Below are 24,519 nucleotides of genomic sequence, written 5' to 3' on the forward strand. Positions count from 1 at the left end.
TTTTAAATATTTTTGCCATTTATACACAGTCATTACTTAACTTATGCATTTGCAAAAATGTTACATCTTCTGACTTATTCTAAATATGAATTTTTAAGAATAAATTTTCAGATCATACCTTTAAAATAAATAAAGATTTATAGAACTCTAAGAAGTAACTGGAGTCATAGAAATACTGTCAAATAATCAAGATAAATAAGAATTGATTATGGGACTGAATAAACTGAAAATAATTATTGTTTATGACTTTGTTAAAAATATTGCTGATTTTTTAATTTTTTTCTTTGTTTTCTTAGAGCAGTTTTGTGAATTGTACCTTAATAATCAATATTAAAACATATTTTTCTCCAAACTTGATCTCTCCAGAATTTAAAAACTCTTTTAATAAGTGACTATTCTTATTTTCATGGCAATATGTTTGTTTGCATGAATCCCATAAGAATCTGATTTCTTCATAACAGACCAATTGTAGTTTTATTAACCAAGACTTTGACTAGAATATTATGTTTGTGGAAGTCATGCCTAGACTCTAACTGTCAGCAAAAAACTTTAAAGAATAAAGATTGACTTTAAAGCCAAGAAAAGGCACTTGGAAAAATGTCCTGGTACCTTTCCTGGGAAATGACAAGGAAAGACCTGAAGAGATTTTGGTGAACTTGAAACATGAGGAGTTTACCCAAACCTGTAAGTAATCCACAGGCAAAGCCTGATGGTAACTGGGTGGCTTGGCTTTTTGCCCTGGGAGGCTATTTAAAATTCAATCTGAAAATTTCTTGTGAAATTCTAGCAAAACAGATTTTTAAAAGCCTATGTAATGAATTCCTCTTTCTATTGTGTTTATGCAAATAATAAGGCTAAATTGAAACAGGACTTAATACACTAAATGAATTGGTTATAATTTGACTGTTTAATAAAAATAAGAATAATTTTTAAAAAGTTTCAATAAAATCTATAACACAATTGAGATATTAGACTCTAATTCAGTTAATTGTCAGTAAAATGTTATTTTTCGCCAATAACCTAGACTGGATCCTAAATTCTTCTAGTTTTCTGAAATATTTTGGACATAACGATCTAACTTCCATGGAAATGAAAGAAAATTTGTAAGTGGTGAATTGTAACTCATCCCACCATTCTTTTGACATTGTTTCTATAAATGCTGACTCTAATATGTGGTTTTCAGATAAGCAGCATGTTTGTATGAGAAACCTAGGAGCTAACTTCAGAAGATACAGAATCTGCCCTTCAGTCATCCCAGTTCCAGGAGATTTGTTGACCTTCAGCCATAGAACAGGATGATGTAGAACCAAGATGACCAAGACCAGGATGACACGTACCAGCCCATCACTCGACCAGTTTCAAGATCTTTATCAGAATGGACTGTGCTGGCCTGCACATAGAGAACTTTCAACCCCCTCCCCTTGATATCTTTGTCCTGTTTTCCTTCTCCCTCCTTATAAAATCCATGCCTGCACTAAGCCGTTAAGATGGGCTTTGTAACAAGACTCCCCATCTTCTCGAGTGTCTGGCACTTGAATAAACCACTTTCCTTTTTCATCAATATCTGTCTCACGAGTTTGGCTTTCAAGGTGGCAGGCAGCTGCAGGTTGAGTTTCGGTTACATTATTACCATAAATCTTCTCCCTGTTATTCATAAAATGAGTCTACATGGGTTTCACATGAGCCAACTGCACATTTATTACTTTGGCTTGTGTTGACTATTGACTACAATCTTCTAAGTCATAACAGGTGAACCAGTGTGATCAATGCAGAAATGGTAGAAATGACTGTGACAAATTTTCAGAAAGACAAACATGACTTGGTATATAACTTGTGATGGGAAAGTATTCTAACATATAAAAGACATCTGAGCCCTAATTGGTTTGGCTCAGTAGATAGAGCATTGGCCTGCAGAAAGAAGGTCCCTGGTTTGATTCTGGTTAAGGACAAATGCCTGGGTTGTGGGCTCGATCCCCAGTAGGGGACATGCAGATGCTTTTACTATAAAAAAAAATGTTGCTATAAAAGAATTATTAGAACAATTGGCCAAACTTAAATGGGGACTGCGTATTACTAGATGGTATTGTTAATTTCTGGATTTTGGCTATGTAGAAGAGTAGTCTTATTTATTGTAGGGAAACACAAAGAAATAGTTAGGGGAGATGTGATGTCAAATTGACAACTTACCCTCAAATGAGTAAGGAAAATAAAATTCTTTGAACTGTACTTTCAACATTTCTGTGAGTGTTTCAAAATTTAAATGTTATTTCAAATTTTTAAAAACAAAAAAGTACATTCAGAAGGGTCAAGAATTACATTTATATTTATAATATCAGAAGCAGCATCCTATATAATAAAGGCCTAATATGCTAAGTGTCAGGTCATCCGGTCATCCGCTCAACCAATCAAAGCGTAATATGCTAATGATATTTGCTTTCTATGCTAAGGCTGCTCAACCGCCTGCTATGATGTGCACTGACCATCAGGGGGCAGGTGCTCTGACTGGTAGGTTAGCTTGTTTTTGGGTCTGGACGATCGGGACTGAGCGAGATGGGACGGACACGCCCTGGAGCCCTCCAGCTGTCCCTCCCCAGCTGGCCAACCTCCAGTGACCCTCCATGGCCCCAGTCGTGCACTGGTGGGGTCCCTTGGTCTGGCCTGTGCCCTCTCGCAATCTGGGACCCCTCAGGGGATGTCAGAGAGCCAGTTTCGGCCTGATCCCACAGACCAGGCCAAGGGGCCCCACTGGTGCACAAATTCATGCACCGGGCCTCTAGTTACTTATATCAGAAAACTAAAAAAAAAGTATAACAATTTTAGATAATGGCCTCAACTGTTTAAAAATATAGAAAAGTTATTATAAAGAAATACATTAAAATGTTAATATTATGTAGATCTATGTGGAAGGACTATGGTTTTGAGGGGGCATATTTTTTGGGGGGGGACTTGCATTATATACAGAAAGAATGGGAAGGCTCACTAGAATCAAGTAGTAGAATTTAATCATAGAGTTGATAGAAATGAGGAAAGGGATTAGATGAAATATATATATAGTAAATAGCAGGATTTAAGAATAGAGTGAAATTGCATCTATATCTTTATTTTCTGATAAGTCAACTATGCATACGCAAACTGTATTTCTCACACAACCTAGACCTGAAATGCAAGCTAATGACTTCCTCTGTTGCTTAGCAATAGAAATAGTGGTGGAGTCCAAAGCTGGAGAAAGGTTGGTTGCACTGGATTTATTAAGAAACCAGAGGCCCAGTGCATGAAAACTCATGCACTGGAGTGGGGGTCCCTCAGCCCTGCCTTCCCCCTCTTCCAGGAGCCCTCAGGGGCAGGAGACAACCTGGCCATCAGGGGAAGGCGACACCTCCATCACACCTCTGCTGCCATGGCCCTTGTTACCTGAGCCATGGGCAGCCCCAAGCAGCTGGGCAGCCACCACCCAAGGCTTGCCTGCACCTTGGACTGGCCCTGGGTGGCTGGGCAGCCACCATCCAAGGCTTGCTGGCACCTTGTCCGGCCCTGGGTGGCTGGGCAGCTGCCATCTGAGGCTTGCCTGCAACTCAGGCATTGGCTGGACAGCTGCCATCCGAGGCTTGCCTGCACCTTGGGCCAGCCCTGGGCAGCTGGGAGGCTGAAGGGACTGGGGGACTCCAGAAGCAGGCGCACCGAGCAGCCAGACCCACCTGGGGGCGGGGCTGAAGGGACAGGGCGCCACCATCTTGTGGCTGGTATAATGTCCTCAAAGTTCATCCATGGTAATGGATGATGAAAGTACGAGTGGGAGGGGAGTGGGTTGGAGTGGAATGGCCTGGAATAGGGACAGGATGCAAGTAGGCCCAAGTGGGGTGTGGCTCTCCTCTCTCTCCCCTTTCTCTTCCTCTGTCCATTCAGGGTTCTGCAAACCTGTCTCTCCTCAAAGGACACCCCCCACCACACTTCTGCTCCTACCCTGTCTGCACCTGGGTGCTCCTACAGCACATAACTGCTCTGCAAAGGCCCACAGACCCTTCACCACCTCTCACAGGCTGCTGTCCTCCAACGGTGTCCAGTCCACTTTCAGAGCTGCCTTCTGGGCCTGGGGCTTGGGGCTGGCAGTGGCAGATGTGGCAACGCGGGTGGCTCAGGCCCATCTGTGTCTCCCTGTGCTCGCTGAGAGCACCTTGGGGTAGCCTGGACCCGCACTGTGCTGAAGTAGCCACAGAGATGCACTTGCAACTGGCAAGCTCAGGAGTCTCTGTGTGCAGCACCAGGCCTCCTCCTCCTTGATGTCTGCGCCCCTCTAGGTTGCTACCCCAGCGGCCGCAGCCCTGGTGGTCTTGGGTGGCCACATTCCTCGCAAAGTGTGTGAAAGTTGTGTGGGCAGTCCAGGTGATGGAAGACCTGAGATCCAAGCCCGTGGCCAGAACCATAATCTCATTCTCCAAACCATGGTCCATGGGTAGTGGTGCCCCAGGCAGCTCAGCAGCCACTGTGAGTGCCCACAGGGCACTGGCACAAGTCACCTGCCACGCCCACCATGCCTTTAGGGACTGACCTGTGGATGCCAGGTAGTCAGATGGTGACTTTCACAACAATTTGTAAATACAGGTTCTTATTCCCATTTTGTAAATGAGGAAATAGGCACAAGAGCTCCCCCAGCTGTCTGTCCCAGGTCATGTAGCTAAGTCCTACCTGGAACAAAGCCTTTTTTGGGCACACATACCTTCACTAGCCTTTGTTGAGGCAAGAAAAAACATAGATGGAGAAGTTTGTTCAGTGGCTGAACATTCTCCGAGAAAGCCTGGGGTTCTGATGAGAGAAACTTTACCTTGTCTTTCAGCTCAACCAGCTCTTCCGAAACAGCAGCATCAAGAGTTATTTTTCTGACTGTCAAGTTATAGCATTCAGGTGAGTTTTAAATCAGGCCTAATGCCTCTGTAAACTTCTCTTTTACATAAAGGATATACGGTCTTCTTTAGGTAAGAGAATCCCTATGCTACGATCTCTCAGTTCCTAGCTCAATTCTCTCTCACATTAATGTTTCTCTCTCTCTCTCTCTCTCTCTCTCTCTCTCTCTCTCTCTCTCTCTTCCCCCCCCCCTCCCTCCCTCCCCTCTCTCCTCCCCCTTTCCACTCTCTCTAGAGATCAATGGAAAAAATATCCTCAGGTCAGGATTAACGCACATATATTTGTACTGAATGCAGCCTTTTTCTGTGATGATGTGAGATGATAAAATGTCTACATAATGAGGTGAAGTGAGGTCAGTGACATTTGCTTTGTGATGTAATGTTAAGCTACTACTGATCTTCTGGGGATAAGTCAGAAGGAGGATCATCTAGGATCACCTGAACCATGGATCCTGATGGTTGGGTGTCAGGAGCAGATGATGTCAATGGTTGGAGAAATGGAACATTTTCAGACTGTGGTTCACTTTGGGTATGGGGGGCAGGGATATTGTACTACTCAGAACAAACTATTGATTCCTACTGCAACCTGGATGAGTCTCAAAATCACTATGCCAAGTGAAAGAAATGAGATTGGTTCTCCTACGCACAAAAAGTCCATACTCTGATTCATTCACATAAAATGTTAGGAAAAGCAAAATAATCTATAGTGACAGAAAGCATATTAGTGAGCCCTGGCTGGGTAGTTCAGTTGGTTAGAGCATTGTCTCAATACACCAAGGTTGTGGGTTTGATCCCCAGTCAGAGCACAGACAAGAATTAATCAATGAATGCATAAATAAGTGGAACAACAAGTTAATGTCTGTCTCTGTCTCAAATCAATTACAAAATTTTTTTAAAAAAGCAGATTTGTGGCCCTAGACAGTTTGGCTCAGTGGATAGATGGTCAGCCCGCGGACTAAAGGGTCCCAGGTTTGATTCTGGCCAAGGGCACATGCCCGGGTTGCAGGCTCAATTCCCCAGAAGGGGGAGTGCAGGAGCAGCCAATCAATGATTCTTTCTCATCATTGATGTTTCTGTCACTCTCTCTCCCTCTCCTTTCCTCTCTGAAATCAATAAAAACGTATTTTTAAAAGTCACCAAATTATTTAAATATATAGTTTATTATACATTATGCCTCACTAAAGCTGTAAAAAATGTAAAAATTAAAAAGCTGTAAAAAAATCTTACATGTCTAGTTCCTAATGGGGCATAGTTACTGAGACATCCTTTCAGATACTGTCACATGTCAACAAGGCAACTTCACATAACGGTGACGACTGTGGAATAAGATACTCAGGTTCTGCTCTTTTAACAGGTATGTCACGTTGGGCAACTTCTCTGTTTCTCGGTTTCTTCCTCTGTACCTTCTTCATTGAGCTGCTGGTAGGAGCCCACACATGATGGAGTGAAACAAGATAAACAATAAATGTCAGCTATTGTGATTGTCCTTAACCTTTACTGGAGGGAGCATTCATCATGTTTGTTTAATTCCCTATATTTTATGATGCGTTGACATCTTAGGGCCTTGCAAATTGGGGGGAAACCACCCCTCCCAGGTAATTCCTAGAGACAGCAAACTTGCCTTTGAGCATGACTTTTAAATGCAAGCCAACCAATTCAGCCACCTCCTTTACCCAACTCTCCCACTCTAAACCAACCTGCCCTGCCCTAAATCACCCCAGGACCAGGTAACAGACAACTAGGGACCACACCTAGGCCCACAGAAATTATTCAAACTAGTCAATTCTAGGCTTGCTCAGCTTGCCTCCCCCGCCTCCCCCATTCCTTCCCATAAAAATCATAACAAAGGCTCTGCCCATGCTTTCCCCTCACTCTTTCTGACCAATTCTGGTGCTCCTCCCATGTGGCCCTGAGTGGCATGGTGTGCCCCCTTTTCTTGGGAATTGTATGTAATAAACCTTTTTTTAAAGACAATTGTCTTCCTGTCTGTCACTATCCATGACTAAAACAAATTCCAGATATATTTTTATTTATTTATTTATGTATTTATGTATGTATGTATGTATTTTATTTATTTACTAGGGGCCCAGTGCACCTTGAAAGGAACTGTGAGCCATGAGGCTGTGGTGGGCACAGGGGTGGGTCTCAGCCCATCCTCTGCACTTCCGCCCGACCCCTCCTGCCACGGCCCCCAGTCCCCTCTCTGCCAGCAGCCACACTACTGCTGCTCCTGCTGCCGCTGCTCCCATGCACTGACGGCACCAGCCCCGCTTGCACCCACTGACAGCGCAGAGCGATTGGGGCCAGCGCCAATAGCGGGTGTGAGCGGGGCCAGTACCATCAGTGGGTGCGATCGGGTGCTGGCAGCAGGTGTGAGCAGTGGCTCTGGTGCTGGCTGTGGGAGCAAGAGGGGCAGGCGCTGGCAGTGGGTGTGAGCAGGGCCAGTGCCTGCAGCAGGTGCAAGCACTGGGCGAGACCGCGGCGCACAGGACCAAAGAATTTTCAGTAACTACCATAGGCTCACTCAGATGACAGCGACCGGTGCCCCACCTTGGTCTGGCACCCCCACTCACCTGCTCCACCATCCGGCCACAACCGACACCCACCATGTTCCGTGCACACCCCCTGGTGGTCAGTGCACGTCATAGCGACCAGTTGTTCAGTTATTCCAGTTGTTCCGCCATTTGGTCTATTTGCATATTAGCCTTTTATTATATAGGATTTTTTTTTTTTTTTTTGGTTAATCCTCATCTGAGGATATTTTTCCATTGATTTTTAGTGAGAGTGGAAGAGAGAGGAAAAGTCAGAAAGAAACATCAATGTGAGAGAAACATACTGATGGGTTGCCTCCTACACAAACCCTGACCAGGGCCTGGGCCAGGGAGGAGCCTGCAACCAAGGCAAGTGCCCTTGACCAGAATCAAACCTGGGACTCTTTGTTCCGCAGGCCGATCTCTATCCACTGAGCCAAACCAGCTAGGGCCCAGGTATATTTTTAAATGGAGGTTATTCTTAAGCCTGCAGACCCTTATTTGGGAGAAGGCAATGGTTAGGAGTGGGGGAATCCAAAGAGGGGAGGAGCTCTGTCTGATGTCCCATAACCCCACCACCCCAGGGAAGTGAGTGAGTCCTCTAAAAGTAGGACCTCTCACCAGTGCCGGGCTCATGGCAGCTCAGAACCAACTTCTAAACTTTCAGGAATTTTGTGAATCAGTTGTTAAACTATTGGTAGCTTGAAACCAGCCACGATGACAGTATTTATACCACAGAAGTCTACACACTCTACAAATGTAACAGATCAGGACTTCCCCACCACCACCTGCTAACACTGTCTGTTAAATGTTTATGTGTGATGAACAACATAAACTGATGAACAAAAATAGATCCAGAGACAGAGAAGCATTGAACAGACCGTCATACCTCATAGGGGAGGCAGGGGAGGGGCATGGTAAGAGATCAACCGTAGGACTTGTATGCATGCATAGAAGCATAACCAATGGACACAGACAGTAGTGGGGTGAGGGCCTGTGCTGGGGGGTGGGGGTGGGCAGGGAGAGTTCAATGGGGGGAAAAGAAGACATGTAATACTTTCAACAATAAAGAATTTTAATTACAAAAAATGTTTACATGTGTACCACTGCCTCTAACTTCATATCTGCTTCTCCATTTGTACTGGAAAGGCAGAGTGAAAGGGAGCGTTTCCCCCTGGAGCTGCTCCAGGCGGGGCATCTGCAGCCCACTCCCAGGACCAGCAGGGCCCAGCCCAGGACTGGTGTTGACCCTTCCATCATACTCCACACAATGGACCCCAGATCTCCAGAGAGACCTCATTTCCCTGCCTGACACTTCTCGTCCCCGGTGCCCCAGCCTGGATCAGCCCAGTCCCCCAGATGCTGAGCTGGAACTGCCGGGTTTGTCAGTGTGGGACCAATAGACCCTAACCATGGCCACACTAGGGAGAACTCACACCCCAGTCCTCATGTGGCCAGATGGGGAAGGAACTTCCACTCCACCCTCCAGTGGGAAAACCATGGGGAAACATCCAGGTCTTCTCCAATGGGTGCGCTTGGCATAAAAAAATCAAGGGTACCCAGGTGAGCCCTCTTTTCTCTCTCCTGGCTCTGCCCACCACAGAGCAGGCACACTGCTGATGGGGCCGCTGGTGAGTCCTCAAAGCCCTCCCACCCAGCTCAGATCAGAAGTAACGCTCAGCTTGTGGTTGGGGCCCATGATTACCCTCAGTCCGCCACCTGCACCTTTCAAGTAGTTCAGACTCAAAAGGCAGGAAAAGGAGCCCCTAAAACCTAAGCCATCTGTGAGGCCCCATTCAACCTCACCCCTTCACATTCTATTGCTCGCCCCTTGTTCCCCCAACCACACTGACCTTCCTCCAGTTCCTGGAAAATGCCAAGTTCACCCCCAGCTCCGCATCTTTGCCTTTTTCATCTTCCTCAGTGCTTCCCAGGGCTGGTTCCTCCTCACCTCTCAGGTCTTGGCTCAGAGGCCACTCTACGAAACATCCGCCTCCATCATATAACCCTGGTTTATTGTCTGAGTTTCTGAAACTGTGCATGTGCTTACCTGTTTATCACCCTGTCCCCTCAGGTCTTATCCGTTTGGTTCACTGCTGTGACCTAGCACCTAGGACAATGCCTGCAAAATTGCAGAGGCTTAGAAATGTTTGTTGAATAAACTGAATGTTTTGGGGACAAGGGGAAATGAGTATTTTTCTTTGTTTGGGGTGTTTTTTTAAATTCTCACCTGAGGATATTTTTCCATTGATTTTTAAAAAGAGTGGAATAGAGAGAGGGAACAACAGAGAGAAATATCAATGTGAGAGAAGCACATCGATTGCACACATTCTGACCAGGGCCTGGGCGGGGGAGGAGTATGTAACTGAGGTGCTTGCCCTTGGCGGGGATCGAATCCAGGACCCTTCGTCCGCAGGCCAACACTCTAGCCACTGAGCCAAACCAGCTAGGGTGAGTGTTTTTCTTTAATAGCAAAATATAGATTATGAAAAACTTGAAAATATAAAAAAATAGTTTAGAACCTTCATTAACATTTTGATCACAAGAGACAAGTCACACCTGCACTTTCTGTGTCTTCTCCATGCATGTAGGTATAATCAGTGGTGTGGGGTGCACAGGTAGACAGTCCTTCCAGGCTCCTCAGGGCCCCCTGACTCCCAACCACACTCTTGTGCACCCATCCTGTTTCTGAGGACCACCCTGAGAAAGACCCTTCGTTGAAGACCTCTGGGGCTCAGTAAAGTGTAAGGCTTTGCAACGTAAGCATGAGGTAATGACGGTCTTCCCCACTTCCAGATGTGGGGACCAGACTGGCTGCTGTCACAGAAGCCACACAACTGACAAACAATTCCAATTGTCTGGCAGTGCCAAGGCCTCATTTCTCCCTACCTTTGGCCTTCAGGGCCGTCTAGCCTAATTACCTGCCCTCTGCAAGGTGCTTGCTCATTAATGAAAACTGAGAAGGGTCTCAGGGACAGGTGGTGAGTCATAGCCACCAGTCCGTAGACTCCTTGGGGCAGGCCCTGATGATGACCAGACAGTGGGGCAGGCCCTGACACAGGATCCTCTCTGCCTCCGGACCCTCCCACTCCAGCCCCTGCAGCTCAAGGACCCTGAGCTTGGGCATGGTGCTGCAGGAGGAGATTATTTCAGCCGGGGAGAGCATTTCCAGGGTGCCGTGCGGGGCCTGCAGGCACAGGCTCTCCAGCGCCGGCATTCCCTCCAGGACAGACAGGCCAGCAGCTGAGAGGCCCGTGACGGTGAGCCGGATCTTCCGCACATCCCGGAGGTGGCGGCTGATGGCTAGGAGGGTGCTGTCGGCCGAGAGGGCACAACCCAGCACCTCCAGCCTCTTCAGGTAGCTCAGCTCCTGCAGGCTTGCATCCAGCCCGGCCTCAGTCACCCGGTACGTGCCACCCAGCACCAGTGAGCGCAGGGCGCGGAAGCACGTCAGGCTCTGTAGGTGCTCGTCCCGAAAGGCAGGGACGCGGTCCAGCACGAGGCACTCGAGCAGGGGCAGCACAGTGGGGTCCTGCCCCTTGAGGAGCCAGGCCATGGAAATCTCACAGCTGTGCAGCTCCAGGGTCCTCAGGGTGCAAGGCAGGCTGGTGACTGGCACCATGCTCAGGTCAGCACCGTGCAGGCAGAGACGCTGGAGGTTGGGGCACTTCTGGCCCAGGGCCCTCATCAGGGCTGGGGACAACTGGGGAGCCTGGGAACCTGTGGACAGGTAGCCACACAGCCGCAAGGAATGGAGTCTGGATGCCATGTACCGGCGAAGGAGGTGCCACATGACTTTAGGCCGCATCTGTAAGAGCCAAAGATAGGGGTGAGGAGGTGAGAGATACAGGGGATCTTTCAAGGTCCCCGCCCGCCTGGAGTCAGACAAGCCCCAGCTGGGGTTCTCCTGCCCCCCTAGAATTGTCCTTCCACCACCAGCCTCACCCAACCAGACACCTCTCCGGGGGGTGGGGGGGAACAAAACAGTTTAACTCCACCACTTTGACTCCCAGAATTGAACAAAAGCAGTGAAGGAAAGAGAAGATCATAGCAGATCTGTCTTTAGCAACAGAGTGGATTCTCATTATGTTCTGGAGTAAGTAAAACAGCAAAGCAGCCCCCCAGGTTTTTCTCAATTTTTTAATGACCACCATGGAGAGAAGTAAGCAATGTAAAATAAAACTGAAAAAGGCTAAAACTGCCCAGGGTACATTAGATCTAGGTTTTTAAAAACAAAACAAAACGCCATAGCCTGATAATAGCGAAAGCTGTCAAAAATTTATCTAGGAAGTTAGACTTAGTAGAAAACAAATGATAGGGGCCCGGATCAGGCTGGTTGGCTGCTGCGGTGCGTGTCATAGCCATCCCTCATTCCGCCGTTCTGGTGGGTGGCCTTTTATATATATAGATATCTCTCTCTCTCTCAAATCAATCTTTACAAAGTAGTGTGTGAATAAAGCTAATTGTGGGTGGATATAAGTTAAAATAGTATTTAATTATCTAAATAGTAGCAATAGCATTATCTAAACTTTAGAAACACATTAACAATACTGTATGTTGCTAATGGGCACACACATAGGAAGTGAATAAAAACGCCAAAGGAAGGCTACAATTCCATTTTAGAATAGTGGTTACCTCTGAGGAGGGTTTCAAAAAGTTCAATAAACATATCAATAAATGTTGTGTATATATATATATATATATATATATATATATATATATATATATATATTTCACATGACCTGCAGTAAATACGGCCAAAGGCTAAAACAGGTTAAGTCTTGGTGGTGAGTACCTATTTATCTGAAACCATGTCATCCTCTATACATTTCCATATATTTGAAATAGTTCATAAAAACAAAAAAAGTAAAATGCAAATGATAGAAAGTGGAAATAGTTAACTACTCAGGAAGTTAATTCTGTTAACTGGAAAATGATGTCCCCATAAAGACTCGGTAATAATGATCCTAAGTGATAATCTCATCACCAGCCAGCATTTATCGCCCATTCCCCGCACTGTCTCGGTTATTTACATTTTGGAGATGGGGAAACAGGCCAGGAGGTCGCAGAGGAGCGGGTAAGCGACACGGCCGGGTGGGGTGCGCCCCGGAGCGCCTAGGCTCGAACCGCGAGCGGCCCAGGCCCGCCCGGCCTACCGCACTCACCCTGCAGACGGTCAGGTCGACGTGTCGCCACAGCCACCGGTCGTCCACCAGCCTCTTCCAACGGTGACAGACCCTGAGGAGGGAGACCGCCGTGAGAGCAACCCCGACCTGCCTGGCCCTTCGTCCCCCGCCCTGCCCCCACCGCGAGGCGAGGCCGCACCTGGAGAGGCGAATCCGGTCCCGCACCGGGAGGTAAGAGAAGATCTCCAATAGGACCGAGTCCGGCAGGTCCGAAAGAGTGGCCATGACCCCGCCGACTCGCATTTCCACTTCTGGCTAAAGGAACTCCGGGACTCGCCCGGGGGCGCCCCCGGAGGCGGGGGGTGTGGGGTGCCAGCTGGGAGGTAGCCACGGCTCCGGTAGCCGATGGAAAGTTTTAGCTTTCCTTCTGAGGGAACGCGGTTGAGTTCCTGCCGGGGATCTGCCCCGGCCGCCAAGGAGCCTTCAATTTCAAACCAGAAATAAGCTGGGAAGGCGTGGCTGGGCCGCGATGACGCAAGGGGGCGTGGTTAGGGCGGAGACGATGTCGGGGGGGGGGACCAACCCGGAAGGCGTGGTTAGGGCGGTGACGATGGTTCGGGGCGGGGCGGGGCGGGGCGGGGCGGGGACCACGCCCGGAAGGCGTGACTGGAGCTGTGACGAGAGGCCCGGGGGCGGAGCTGGGGCGGTGACGAGGCCGAAGCCGGGGTTAGGCGCCCGGGCCTGGACCAAACTCAAAAGGCTGGCTGAGGCCAGGGAGCAGACGGAGAGAGTCTTGGAAGGCGGGGCTGGGAAACAAGGTCCAGCTGGGAGGCTGTAGCGGAGGCGGTGAGGAACCCTGGGAGCGGGGTTGGGGGCAGAGGACCTGGCGGAGAGCGAGGCTTCTACTTTTTAATACCTAACAATGCTTTTTGATGCATATGCACGAGGATAAATTTGTTGAAATGGAATAACTTAAGGGACGTGTTAAGTTCTAGCTGGTTTGGCACAGTACATAGTGTGTGGGCCCGTGGACTGAAGGGTCACGGGTTTGATTGGGCACCTACCCAGCCAATTCCGTGTTTGATTGCAGACCCCATCGCGGGTTCCACTCTTGTGTGCGAGAGGTAACCAATTCACATCTATGTTTCTCTCTGTGTGTCTCTCTCCCTCCCTTTCACTCTCTCTAAAAATCAATTTTAAAATGTCCTCAGGTGGGGATTAACAAAAAAATCATGGGCTCTCTTATAAAAAAAATAAAGGGCGTGTTGACATTTCATTTTGATTGATAGTGACAAATTGTTCTCACAGGGGCTGAGTTGATGATCCCATCAAATATCACTCATTTTTAAAATAGCAATTCATAAGGAAAGTAATTTATTGAAACATTTTCATATTGATGAGTGTTCAGGTTGCTTCCAGATTTACCACAATTATTGGAGCTAAGCATTCATATATATATATATATATATATATATATATATATATATATATATATATATATATATAAAATCAAATAAAAGAGAAACATGCAAATTGACCGTACCTCCGCTATGCCCACAAGCCATGCCCACCAGCCAATCAGGAGCTGGTATGCAAATTAACCCAACCAAGATGGAAGCTAATTTGCATATCCAAGCACAGAGGGAAGACTGAAGACAGTGTAGAAGGAAGCCAAGCACTGCAGAAGGGAGCGAAGCTGTGGAGAAGCAAGCAGGGCCGCGGAGATGGGAGAGAAGCAGAGATGGCCGCAGGAAGCCCTCTTCTTGCAGGAATCTTCCTGCAACGGGCCTCTAGTATACATATATTCGTACATTTATATGAACGTATATGTATTGTAGGGGTTCAGAACAAGTCACCCCAAGATGTGCCTCTAAGGTATGGAAATTGTTTTGAGCTAAAGGCAACTTGAGCCTCCAGCGCCCGAGAAACTTCTGTTCCTCCCTTGACTTCCTATGACTTGAATTACGGGGCTTGTGCATAATAAGAAATTGAGGTAACTTCACCTGCTTGTAGGACAGGGCAAACTTCTATTTGTTAAGCATCTGCTCTTCCCATCATCCTGCAAAGACCTTGAAGCCCCTAAGGCACCTTACCTCATCCCTAGTTTTTCCTTTGTCTCTGAATCTCATGCATTTGGGGTCTCTCATGTATGCAGGTACATATATATGCGAATGATAGAAAATGGAAATAGTGGCAACAGTCGGAGGTGGGGCAGGAACCTGGACCAAACTCAAAAGACATTTGGTTATTTTCTCCTGCTAATCTATCTGATGTCCATTATTAAACCAGCTGAAAGAACCTTGAAGGTAGAGGAAAATTTCTTCCTCCCCGACCCATAGTGTGTATATATGCATATATACACCTCCTATGTTTTTGTTAAATAACCAGGAATCACTTTGATGGCTTAAAGATCAAATAAAGTCTAGTTTTGAATAGGCTTTGCTAAATCACACCCTCAAGAGCCTACAATGGCGATAAACATGTTTTTAATACATACACACTAAAGCAGGAATTGGAGTAGTTGAAAACTGTTTTCTTTTTTTTTTTCTTTTTTTTTTTCTTTTTTTTTTTTTAATAAATCTTTATTGTTCAGATTATTACAGGTGTTCCTCTTTTTTCCCCCTTAGCTCCCCTCCACCTGATTCCCCACCCCACCCCATGCCCTTACCCCCCGCCACTGTCTTCATCCATAGGTGTAAGCTTTTTGTCCAGTCTCTTCCCGCACCCCTCACATCCCCTCCCCCCTGAGAATTGTCAGTCTACTCCCTTTCTATGTCCCTGATTCTATTATATTCACCAGTCCATTCTGTTCTTCAGATTTTTTATTCACTTGATTTTTAGATTCACTTGTTGGTAGGTATGTATTTGATGTCATTTTGTTGTTCATAATTTTTATCTTTACCTTTTTCTTCTTCTTCCTCTTCTTAAAGAACACCCTTCAGCATTTCATGTAATCCTGGTTTGGTGGTGATGAACTCCTTTAGCTTTTTCTTGTCTGTGAAGCTCTTTATCTGACCTTCAACTCTGAATGATAGCTTTGCTGGGTAGAGTAATCTTGGTTGTAGGTTCTTGCTGTTCATCACTTTGAATATTTGTTGCCACTCCCTTCTGGCTTGCATAGTTTCTGCCGAGAAATCAGCTGACAGTCGTATGGGTGCTCCCTTGTAGGTAACTAACCGTTTTTCTCTTGCTGCTTTCAAGATTCTCTCTTTGTCTTTTGCTCTTGGCATTTTAATTATGATGTGTCTTGGTGTGGTCCTCTTTGGATTCCTCTTGTATGGGGTTCTGTGCGCTTCCTGAACTTGTAAGTCTATTTCTTTCACCAGGTAGGGAAAGTTTTCTGTCATTATTTCTTCTAATAGGTTTTCAATATTTTGCTCTCTCTCTTCTTCTGGCACCCCAAAAATTCGGATGTTGGTACGCTTAAAGTTGTCCCAGAGGCTCCTTACACTATCTTCATATTTTTGGATTTTTTCTTTTTGTTTTTCTGGTTGGGTGTTTTTTGTTTCCTCATATTTCAGATCTTTGGTTTGATTCTTGGGGTACGTTGATCTACAGTTGAGTTTCGGTATATTCTTTATTTCAGACAGTGTATGCTTAATTTCTGACTGGTCCTTTTCCATTTTTTTGGCATTCTCATTAAGGTCCTTGAAGGTCTCATCAAGTTTCTCGGCAGTTTTTAGAAGATTCTTGAGTAACCTTATAAATGTGGTTCTGAACACTATGTCGTCCATTAGTTTGCTTTCCTCCATTTCTCTCATTCGTGACATGTTTCTTTGTCTCCGCATTTTGCTGCTTCCCTGTGTTGATGGAGTGGCTTTGTGTGGTAGGTGACCTATAGGGGCCAGTAGCTCAGCCTCCCCAATCACCTGAGGTGGACGCCTTTGGTACACCCCTTTGTGGGCTGCGTGCAAAGTCTTGGTGTAGTTAAGCCTTGATTGCTGTTGGTACACTGGGAGGAATTGACCTCCAGGCCAATTGGCTGTGAGGACCCGCTGTGTCTATAATGGAAGAACTGCTGCGCTGGAGACACGCTTATGGTGCAGGGCTTGTTTCAGTGGGGCTTTGGTGCTCACTGAGTCTGCCTCTTGAATGTATCACTTATGGATGTGAGGAGTTGAAATCTGGTGTCTCACACTGACCACTAGGTTCACTGGCTTCTGGATCTCCAATGGGGTGCAGGTCAGCTACTGTCTGAGGCCACCCAGCAGGAGCTACAGCAAGAACTACAGTTTTCTCCTCTTTGCTTGGGGTTTGGAGGTTTTGGAGCTGTCTGACCTGGGCTGCAAGTTTGCTAGGTTAAGCTGCGATAGGGCAGGCCATTCATATGCTAAAGCTGCTGCTTGGAGCTTGGGTGGGTTCGTAGATTGTGCAGGGCGGGGTCTCAGGGCGTGACTAGGCTAGGGCGTGGCAAACAGCGATGGCTGCCAGTAAGCCGGCTCTGCGGCTCCGACCCTGTCCCCGAGTCCCGCGCCCCAGCACAATAAACAATTGTTCCTGCGCGTAGCCCTGCAAGCAAGCCTCCCTCACTTTCCGACCCCACGGCAGACAGTCCAGCTTCTCCCTGTAGGAGTTTGGGTCCCCCGTGTCTCCCCAGAAACGAGTTCGGAGTAATCGGGAGCTTATCTCCCTTCGGGTTGAAAACAGAGCGCTTTCAGTCACCCGTCGCCAGCCCAATTCGCGCGTCTCCGTACCTCAGCTTTTCAGCGCTTGTGCACCCCTCAATGCTGTTTGCTCTTTCCTTCTAGTTGTAGAACTTCCACTCAGCCAGCTTTCCCGTGGTTCTGGGTGATAGACGTTCTGTCTTTTAGTTGTAGTTTTGAAATTGTTGTGCGAGGCAGCAGTTTAGGTGCTTACCTATGCCGCCATCTTGGTTTCTCCCTCTGAAAACTGTTTTCAAAAGAAATGCAAAACTCGTTAAGATGTATACATTAAATTTTGTGTGTCAATTATATCTCAGTAAAGCTAAAAATTACATCTGTATGCTCATACTTACCCATAAATAAAAAGTAAAACACTGTGATTTTCACATATTAGATTAAGAGATGAAGCCAGAAAATGCCTACACTGGCCTTGGTGTGGGGCCACAGACCCTCTCCACCAGTGCAGGTGGGCAGAATTGATGCAAACTCTTTAAAGACAGTTTGGCAATATCGATTGCAGCCTCTGTTGGACCCAATACTACTACTTCTAGGATCTCAAATTGTCAAAAAGAGTGAGGTGGGTTTTTCTGTGCTGCTTGGAACAACCTATAGGTTATTGTTTGCTTAAAAAAAAGTGTAGATTGCAGTGTATATGTATGTGTGTGTATATATATGCATATACACTGAGTGGCCAGATTATTATGATCTCTGAATGCATAATAATCTGGCCACTCAGTGTATATCCTACATAATAAAAGGCTAATATGCAAATTGTCCCCTCGACCAGGAGTTTGACCAACAGGCAGGCCGGCCAACCTCCCATGTCCCCTCCCCCTGGCCATGCTGGCTGGACCCTACCCATGCACGAATTCATGCACCAGGCCTCTAAAATATATATACTGAGTGGCCAGATTATTATGCGTTCAGAGATCATAATTGTAGAGGGCTGCCTGGGAAGGCACATGGGCATTTCTTTAAATTGTTGTCAGCTGAGCCCGAGGCGACTGGCAGAGCCGCGTCTCGGTTACGCCCTCCCCAAGAAGGTGGGGGGCGTTATCAGTACTGACTTTTTACCTTTGTCCAGGTGCCGGGGAGCGGGCTTTGATATGTAAATCCAGGCAAGCACCAGGAATACTAGGGCCTACTCAAGAATGCAAATAAGCTCCTTTGATCCTAAATTTTGGTGATACTTCCTGGTATTTGGGGGTATAAAATAAATGTGCTGTGTGGGCTCCGGGGTCCCTGCCTCTCCATCAGAGAGGATGGCGTCCCACCTGGCTCCCAGCTTTGTTTCTATCTTTCTATCTGGTCTCTTTCTTTCTTTTATTTCTTAATCCCCAGCTCCTCCACTCAGGAACTGGACCTGTTCCTTTTCCGTGCTGGAGGCGGAAAAAAGAGAACACCTCTACAATAATAATCTGGCCACTCAGTGTATATACCTCCTATGTTTTTATTTGTATAAGATAAATAACCAGGAGTCACTTTGATGGCTGGGGATAGCTATAATTCCAATAAAACAGATACACAAGTTATTGTACATAAAGACCTGTAGAAAAACTCAACTGGTTGGCATCGTCCTGAGCACCAAAACGTTGCTAGTTCAATTCTCTGTCAGGGCACATGCTTGGATTTCAGGCTTGATCTCTGGTAGGGGGCATGCAGGGCGCAGCCAATAGATACCCTGCTCTCGCATAAATGTTTCTCTTTCTCCCTCTCCCTTTCTCTCTCTCTAAAAATCAATAAAAATATATTTTTTTAAACTAAATCATTAGCCCTAGCTGGTTTTTCTCTGTGGACAGAGTGTCGGCCTGCGGACTGAAGGGCACATGCCCAGATTTCAAGCTCCATCCCCAGTAGGGGGTGTGCAGGTGGCAGCCAATCAATGATTCTTCCTCATCTATCTCTCTCCTTCTCCCTTCCTCTCTGAAATCAATTTTTTTAAAAAATCTAAGTCATTAGTTTCTGCCCTTTGACATAACTCAAAAGGTCCCTCCCCCTCATAGCACCTGTCACAATGTGTTGCAAGGACTGCTTCGTTTGTCTTTGTACTTGTCTTCTTCCCTTACCAGACTGAAGTCTGAGGTGGTAGGACAACCTGGGTCACTGCTGTATCTCCAAGGCCTGCTGACACACTGAGATGTCGGGGAAAGGGACCTCCTGAGCAACTCCCTCCACCCCTAAGATTATTCCCCCCGTGGTAAACCCTGGATGGGAGGGTTGCCTTTAAGTTCAGCAGAACCCAGGTGTCCCTGCTCTCAGCAGTTTCAGGAGGTTCCTAAGAACCATCTTCTGCCCTGCCTGCAGAGTGAACAATGAGGCTGTTCTAAGTTTTTATTAACATGTGGATCCCCACATCCTTCCTGTGGGTCGGAAACCCGGGAACAAGGAGGGCTGCCCAGCTTGCTCCTTGCGTCATGATCCGGAACTCTCCTTCCTGGGAAGCACCTACCTCCCCCAGAAGCAAATCTGGCTACAGATCCTACAGCCTCCCGGACAGGGGGTTGGGGCTGCCCTGGCCCTTCAATGGGCAGTCACTGAGCCCCTTCATGGGAAGCCCCAAGTTATAATTACCGGAGTGTGGGGATGGTCAGGAAGGTGTGGTGTCCCGTCCCCTGAGGCTCCTCCCCCTCTCACCTGGGTTCAGGGAAGTGTCTGTAGCACTGGCGGCCTAGGCCTGGGACTTCCCATTAGCCCATCTGGAGCTGGCAGCCCACACCTCCCACCCCAGGATCCTCACCACTCCCCATGGAGCCCAGCCCCCAGCAATCTCAGACTTTCTTTTCCTCCCCTTTCAATTCTCCCCCAGCCCATAACTACCCCCAATTACAAAAGTAACATATGTTCATTGTAGATAATCTGGGAAAATACCAAAAATCAAACAAGGAAAATTAGCCTCAGAATTCCATCTGGTGGTGTCAACGTAAGAAACATCCAAACCTGTAGAGAATTTTTATAAGAGTTCATCTGAGCCAAACTGATGACCTGTGCTGGGAGGCCAGATCTGAAATGCTCCAGAGAATAACAGTTTTGCAGCTTTTATGCATTTGAAATTGAGGGAACCTACATGCAGATGAGAGAAAGCAAGGCGGGGATTGGACTACATGATAGTTAACAAGATTGCGTGCTCTCTCGCTGGGGGTGAAGCTTATTACAAAGGTGATGATCTAGGTGCACAGAAACAATGGACAGGGCTTGCTTAAAGCAAATATAATTTTACAAAAGCAGCATACGCCTGGGACGAGACTACCCACCTTGACCTCCCAGTTTGGAATGTATGATCAGAGCACCCTGCGAGATTATTTTCATCCACAGCATTTAGGGAAGGGTGACCCCTGTCTCATCAGCCCTGCAGTACAGGGGCTACACCGCAAGTTTAATATTGCCTCAGAGTGGGAGTGACCTTTCTTTAAGACAAAGGCCTGGAAGGTTTTGCATGTGCTGTTACCAGTTTCTTTGCTGATGTTGCCGGTTAGCGCGCAAAGTTCATTCTAATAAGTGGTGGCACCCAGGCCAGATCAGGCGGTGGTTCCCTCATTTATTGACTACTAGAGGCCCGGTGCCCAACATTTGTGCACCGGAGGGGGGGGGCGGTCCCTCAGCAGGGCCTGCGCCCCCTTGCAGTCCCGCACGCCTCAGAGGATGTCCGCCTGCCCAGCTTCTTGGCTAAGCAGCGCTCCCCCTGTGGGAGCACACTGACCACCAGGGGTCAGTCCCGCATTGAGCGTCTGCCCCCTGGTGGTCAGTGCGCGTCATAGCGACTGGTCCTCCCGCTGGCATATTAAGGTTTAATTACATATGATAGTCTGCACCGCAGGTGTCCCCAGGCGGCAGAGCAATAGCCAGAGGGAAGGCCCAGCCCTGAATGAAGGCAGGGGCCCCCAGGATGACTGCAGGGCTCTACCCGCTCCCGGTAGCTGCAGTGAGAGGCTCCGTCGGGCTCAGCAGCGACAGGTCACCTACCCCTCCCCGATGTCACCCGGGCCCCTCTAGGGTCCCCACCAACTGACGGTGTCTCCCCACAGCGAATAGCGCCTCAACCAACGAGCTGGGCCCCGGCCCCTGACCTCTGACTCTCCCTCCACGGGGCCGGGACCCCCACTCGGCCCGCACACCAACCGCAAAGATCCCCCTGCCCAGTCTGGAGTCCCCAAAGCCGCGCCGGAGGACCGCACTGTATGCCGCCCGCGATACCAGGCTCCAAGGAAGGGGCGGGCGCTTTACGCTGCGCACTTCCGCTTCCGGTTTCCAGCGCAGCCTCCGGCCCCCGCTTTGCTGTCCAGCGACAAGGTTGTGGCGTCGGCAGGTTCCAGGCGGTTCGAGGTGAGGGGTCAGGTGGGGCGGTCCCGAGTTGGAGAAAGCGGACGGGATCCGGCCATCGACGGTCCAAGGGCCTGAAGCGGGGAGGCTCCGCGGTCCTGGGACACGGAACTTGGGGCCCCAGAGGACTCGGGTCTGAGGGGGTGGGAAGTGAGCGCAAGTTTCAACCTGAGGTCTTGGGGTGCGGGAGACGCTTAACGTGCTGACTGTGCTGCCTCCCAACCCCCACCCTGTGTGGCTCCGGACAGGATGATCGAGGTTGTTTGCAACGACCGTCTGGGGAAGAAGGTCCGCGTGAAGTGCAAGTATCCACGGGCGGCGGAGAGACAGTGGCGGGGGGCGGGGGGCCTGGCATAGGCCACTGGGTCTGTGCTGTAGGGGGGCGGGTGGGGAGCCTGGCATAGGCCACTGGGTCTGTGCTGTAGGACGGCGGGTGGGGAGCCTGTAAGTGCAGTTAGCCGGCGTCCTACCACCCGTACCGTTTCCCTTAACTCCTCTGCGCCAGCACCGATGACACCATCGGGGACCTGAAGAAGCTGATCGCAGCCCAAACGGGGACCCGTTGGAACAAGATCGTGTTGAAGAAGTGGTGAGTGCAGTGACCGAGCGGGGGTTCGGGGGCTCGGGGACCAGGCCGGAGGTCCGGGTGGGGGGCGTGCTTGCCTCCAGGGTGAAGACCGCCTTAGGTTTCTGTCTGAAAGGTGTCTATCCCGCAGGTACACGATTTTTAAGGACCACGTTTCTCTGGGGGACTGTATCCTTCGTGTGATTTCTTGAGGAAAGGGCTCCACACCGTGTCCTGGTTCTTGGTTCAACACTGGGTCTGTCAGAGACTGTGCACATACGGTGTTTAACCAAGTATGTAGCACGTGGTAAGCATTTGGAGAATGCGAGTCATGTATGTCATTTTGCTGGGGGAGGAGGGTGGTTGGTTGGAGAAATATTTTGAGGCTTAGAAGACACTTTTGAGGAGGTCGGGGTGGAGTGAGACTCCACCATGTCTGCGGTGCAAAAGGAGCATGAAATGTTATAGTTTGTATTTTTTCCAAATCAAAATGACCCAGTCCAGAATGGCTTCCTTGGCCCTGGGCGGAGCGAACAGGCCCCCCTGGCCCAGCTGTGAGAGATGAAAGGGTGGGGGCCGAATCCACAGTGAAGGATTCCTTAACACCTTCACTTCAGATGAAATCCATGATGGGATGAACCTGGAGCTTTATTACCAATAAAGCGGAATTCCTTCCTCGTGCCCTGTCCCCCCTCCCCTTTCTCCTGCCCTCAGCCCCAGCACTGGTATGGATGCTTGTTTTTAAAAAGTCATGTTAATAAAAACTTAGAACAGCCTCATTGTTGTCATCTTTGAATGAGGCCTGTCTGATGAGGGAGGGTTGGTATCTGGTTGTCACTATACTCTCAGTGCCCAGCTGCCCAATAAGAGTTCAAGATTGACTGGATCAGTGAGGGAAGAGCAAGCCAGGAGACTGGGAGCCTGTGTGGGTTTCTGGAGGGCAAGAGATCCTGGGATTATTGTCACCCTAAGAGACCCAGGGCCCTCTGGGTAGGGACAGTAGATGTAGTAGTTAGGAATACAGATTCTGGATTGAGACAGACTATGGGTGGAATCCCAGCTCTTATATCAACAATGACCTGGGCAAGTTACTTGACCTCCCTAAGCCTTCATTTCCTTTTCCAAACTGGAACTGATAGTTCATGGTCGTGTTGCAAAGTGTAGATGAGATAAAACGAAGGTAAGCACTTACAGTTCTTGGCACTTACAAAATCCTAGTGGACAGAGCAAAACAGTGTGGCATAGGCTGAATTTTGATTGATCATTAGTAGTGGGATTTGGGGTTGTCAGCTTCCTTTGATCTTCAGTTTCCTCTTCTAAAATGGGGTACCATGATGATACCCACATCTCAATGAGATAATGTAGATAGAACAGCAGGATGTCTGTTATGTAGTGTTACCAGCTGTCTCCAGTTTTCTTCTCCTGGGTGTGAGTAGACAGGACACCAAACACCCCATCTCTGTTCCCTTAGCCACAGATCCTGGGGCCGACCTGGTCCCTGTCCTTTCCCAGAGCCATATTCTGGAGCCCTTCTCAAGAGCTTCACCCAGAACCTTGCTCTATTCTTTCTCCCCTCTCTTGTATTGACCTGCCCTATCCTCCTCAGTAACTCAACAGTCAACCCCAGCCCCCTGCAACCCCCCCAACCCCCAAGCTCCTGCCAGCATCTGCCTTTGCTTCACCACCAAGCTTCTGGGGAGATGGACCTGCCAGCTGCTTGGGAGGCTGCTGGCCTGGAGTCCGTTGAGAATGGTTTCTCTTTGGTCTCTCTACCTGCCTCTTGGCTTCCCTTCTATCCCTAAGACATGTCTGTCTCCCACTAACCTCGCTCTTCCTACCCTTAGAGCTCAATATCCCCCTTTATCTGTTAAAAAAATTTTTTTTAAACTACAGGACAGCCTTTTATTAACCAACTAGAGGCCCGATGCATGAAATTTGTGCAAGAGTAGCCCTTCTTTCCCCCAGCTGATGGCACAAGCTTCCCTCTGGCACCCGGGACTCAGGCTTCCCTTGCAGAGGGAGGCACCGCCCACCGGCCACAGCCTGCCTGTCAGTGGCCTGGGCCTCCCTCTGCGGGGCTATCATGGGGTGATGGCCCGGCCCGACCAATCGCATCGCACCCACCTTGGCTGGCCTGGTGCCAGTGGGTATCATAGCATCCCGGATGGTTGTCCAGATGGTCGATTTGCATATTACACTTTTATTATATAGGATAGATGTCACCTCAATAAATTTAATTTAAAAATATAAAGAAAGAAATTAAATGTAAGACCTGAAGTAAAGCAAAATAAATAAACTACATGACAGCCCTGACAAGGTGATTCCTTATTTCAAATCGGCATAGAAAATATGTGCTAAAAGTAAAACCCTTTTCCTCACCCCTTTCTCTCCTGAGGTCAGAACTTTTTAAGCGCATTTGTATAAACGTCAGTTTTACTT

General features: G+C 48.2%; 2 protein-coding genes across 3 annotated transcripts; one reads left to right on the forward strand and one right to left on the reverse strand.

Moving 5' to 3' along the window:
• Nucleotides 1-8,490: 8,490 nt before the first annotated feature.
• FBXL12 (F-box and leucine rich repeat protein 12) lies at nucleotides 8,491-13,062 on the reverse strand. Of its 2 annotated transcripts, XM_080674822.1 has the most exons (3): nucleotides 12,755-13,062; nucleotides 12,595-12,667; nucleotides 8,491-11,237 (listed from the first exon to the last, which is right to left on the reverse strand). In XM_080674822.1, exons 1-3 carry the CDS (start codon nucleotides 12,856-12,858, stop codon nucleotides 10,416-10,418), a joined length of 999 nt encoding a protein of 332 aa, XP_080530948.1. In that variant the 5' UTR covers nucleotides 12,859-13,062; the 3' UTR covers nucleotides 8,491-10,415. The 2 variants fall into 2 exon arrangements, with proteins under 2 accessions (XP_080530948.1, XP_080530947.1); XM_080674821.1 differs by having other exon boundaries at nucleotides 12,595-13,051.
• Nucleotides 12,495-22,856, forward strand: UBL5 (ubiquitin like 5). Its single transcript, XM_080674823.1, has 6 exons — nucleotides 12,495-12,786; nucleotides 21,221-21,518; nucleotides 21,764-21,820; nucleotides 22,021-22,104; nucleotides 22,232-22,269; nucleotides 22,698-22,856. The coding sequence occupies exons 3-6, from the start codon at nucleotides 21,765-21,767 to the stop codon at nucleotides 22,739-22,741; spliced, it is 222 nt and encodes a 73-aa protein (XP_080530949.1). The 5' UTR covers nucleotides 12,495-12,786; nucleotides 21,221-21,518; nucleotide 21,764; the 3' UTR covers nucleotides 22,742-22,856.
• The last annotated feature ends 1,663 nt before the right edge of the window (nucleotides 22,857-24,519 follow it).

The sequence above is a fragment of the Plecotus auritus genome, assembly GCF_963455305.1.
Source record: "Plecotus auritus genome assembly, chromosome: 6".
In the NCBI taxonomy this organism is placed as follows: Eukaryota; Metazoa; Chordata; class Mammalia; order Chiroptera; family Vespertilionidae; genus Plecotus; species Plecotus auritus.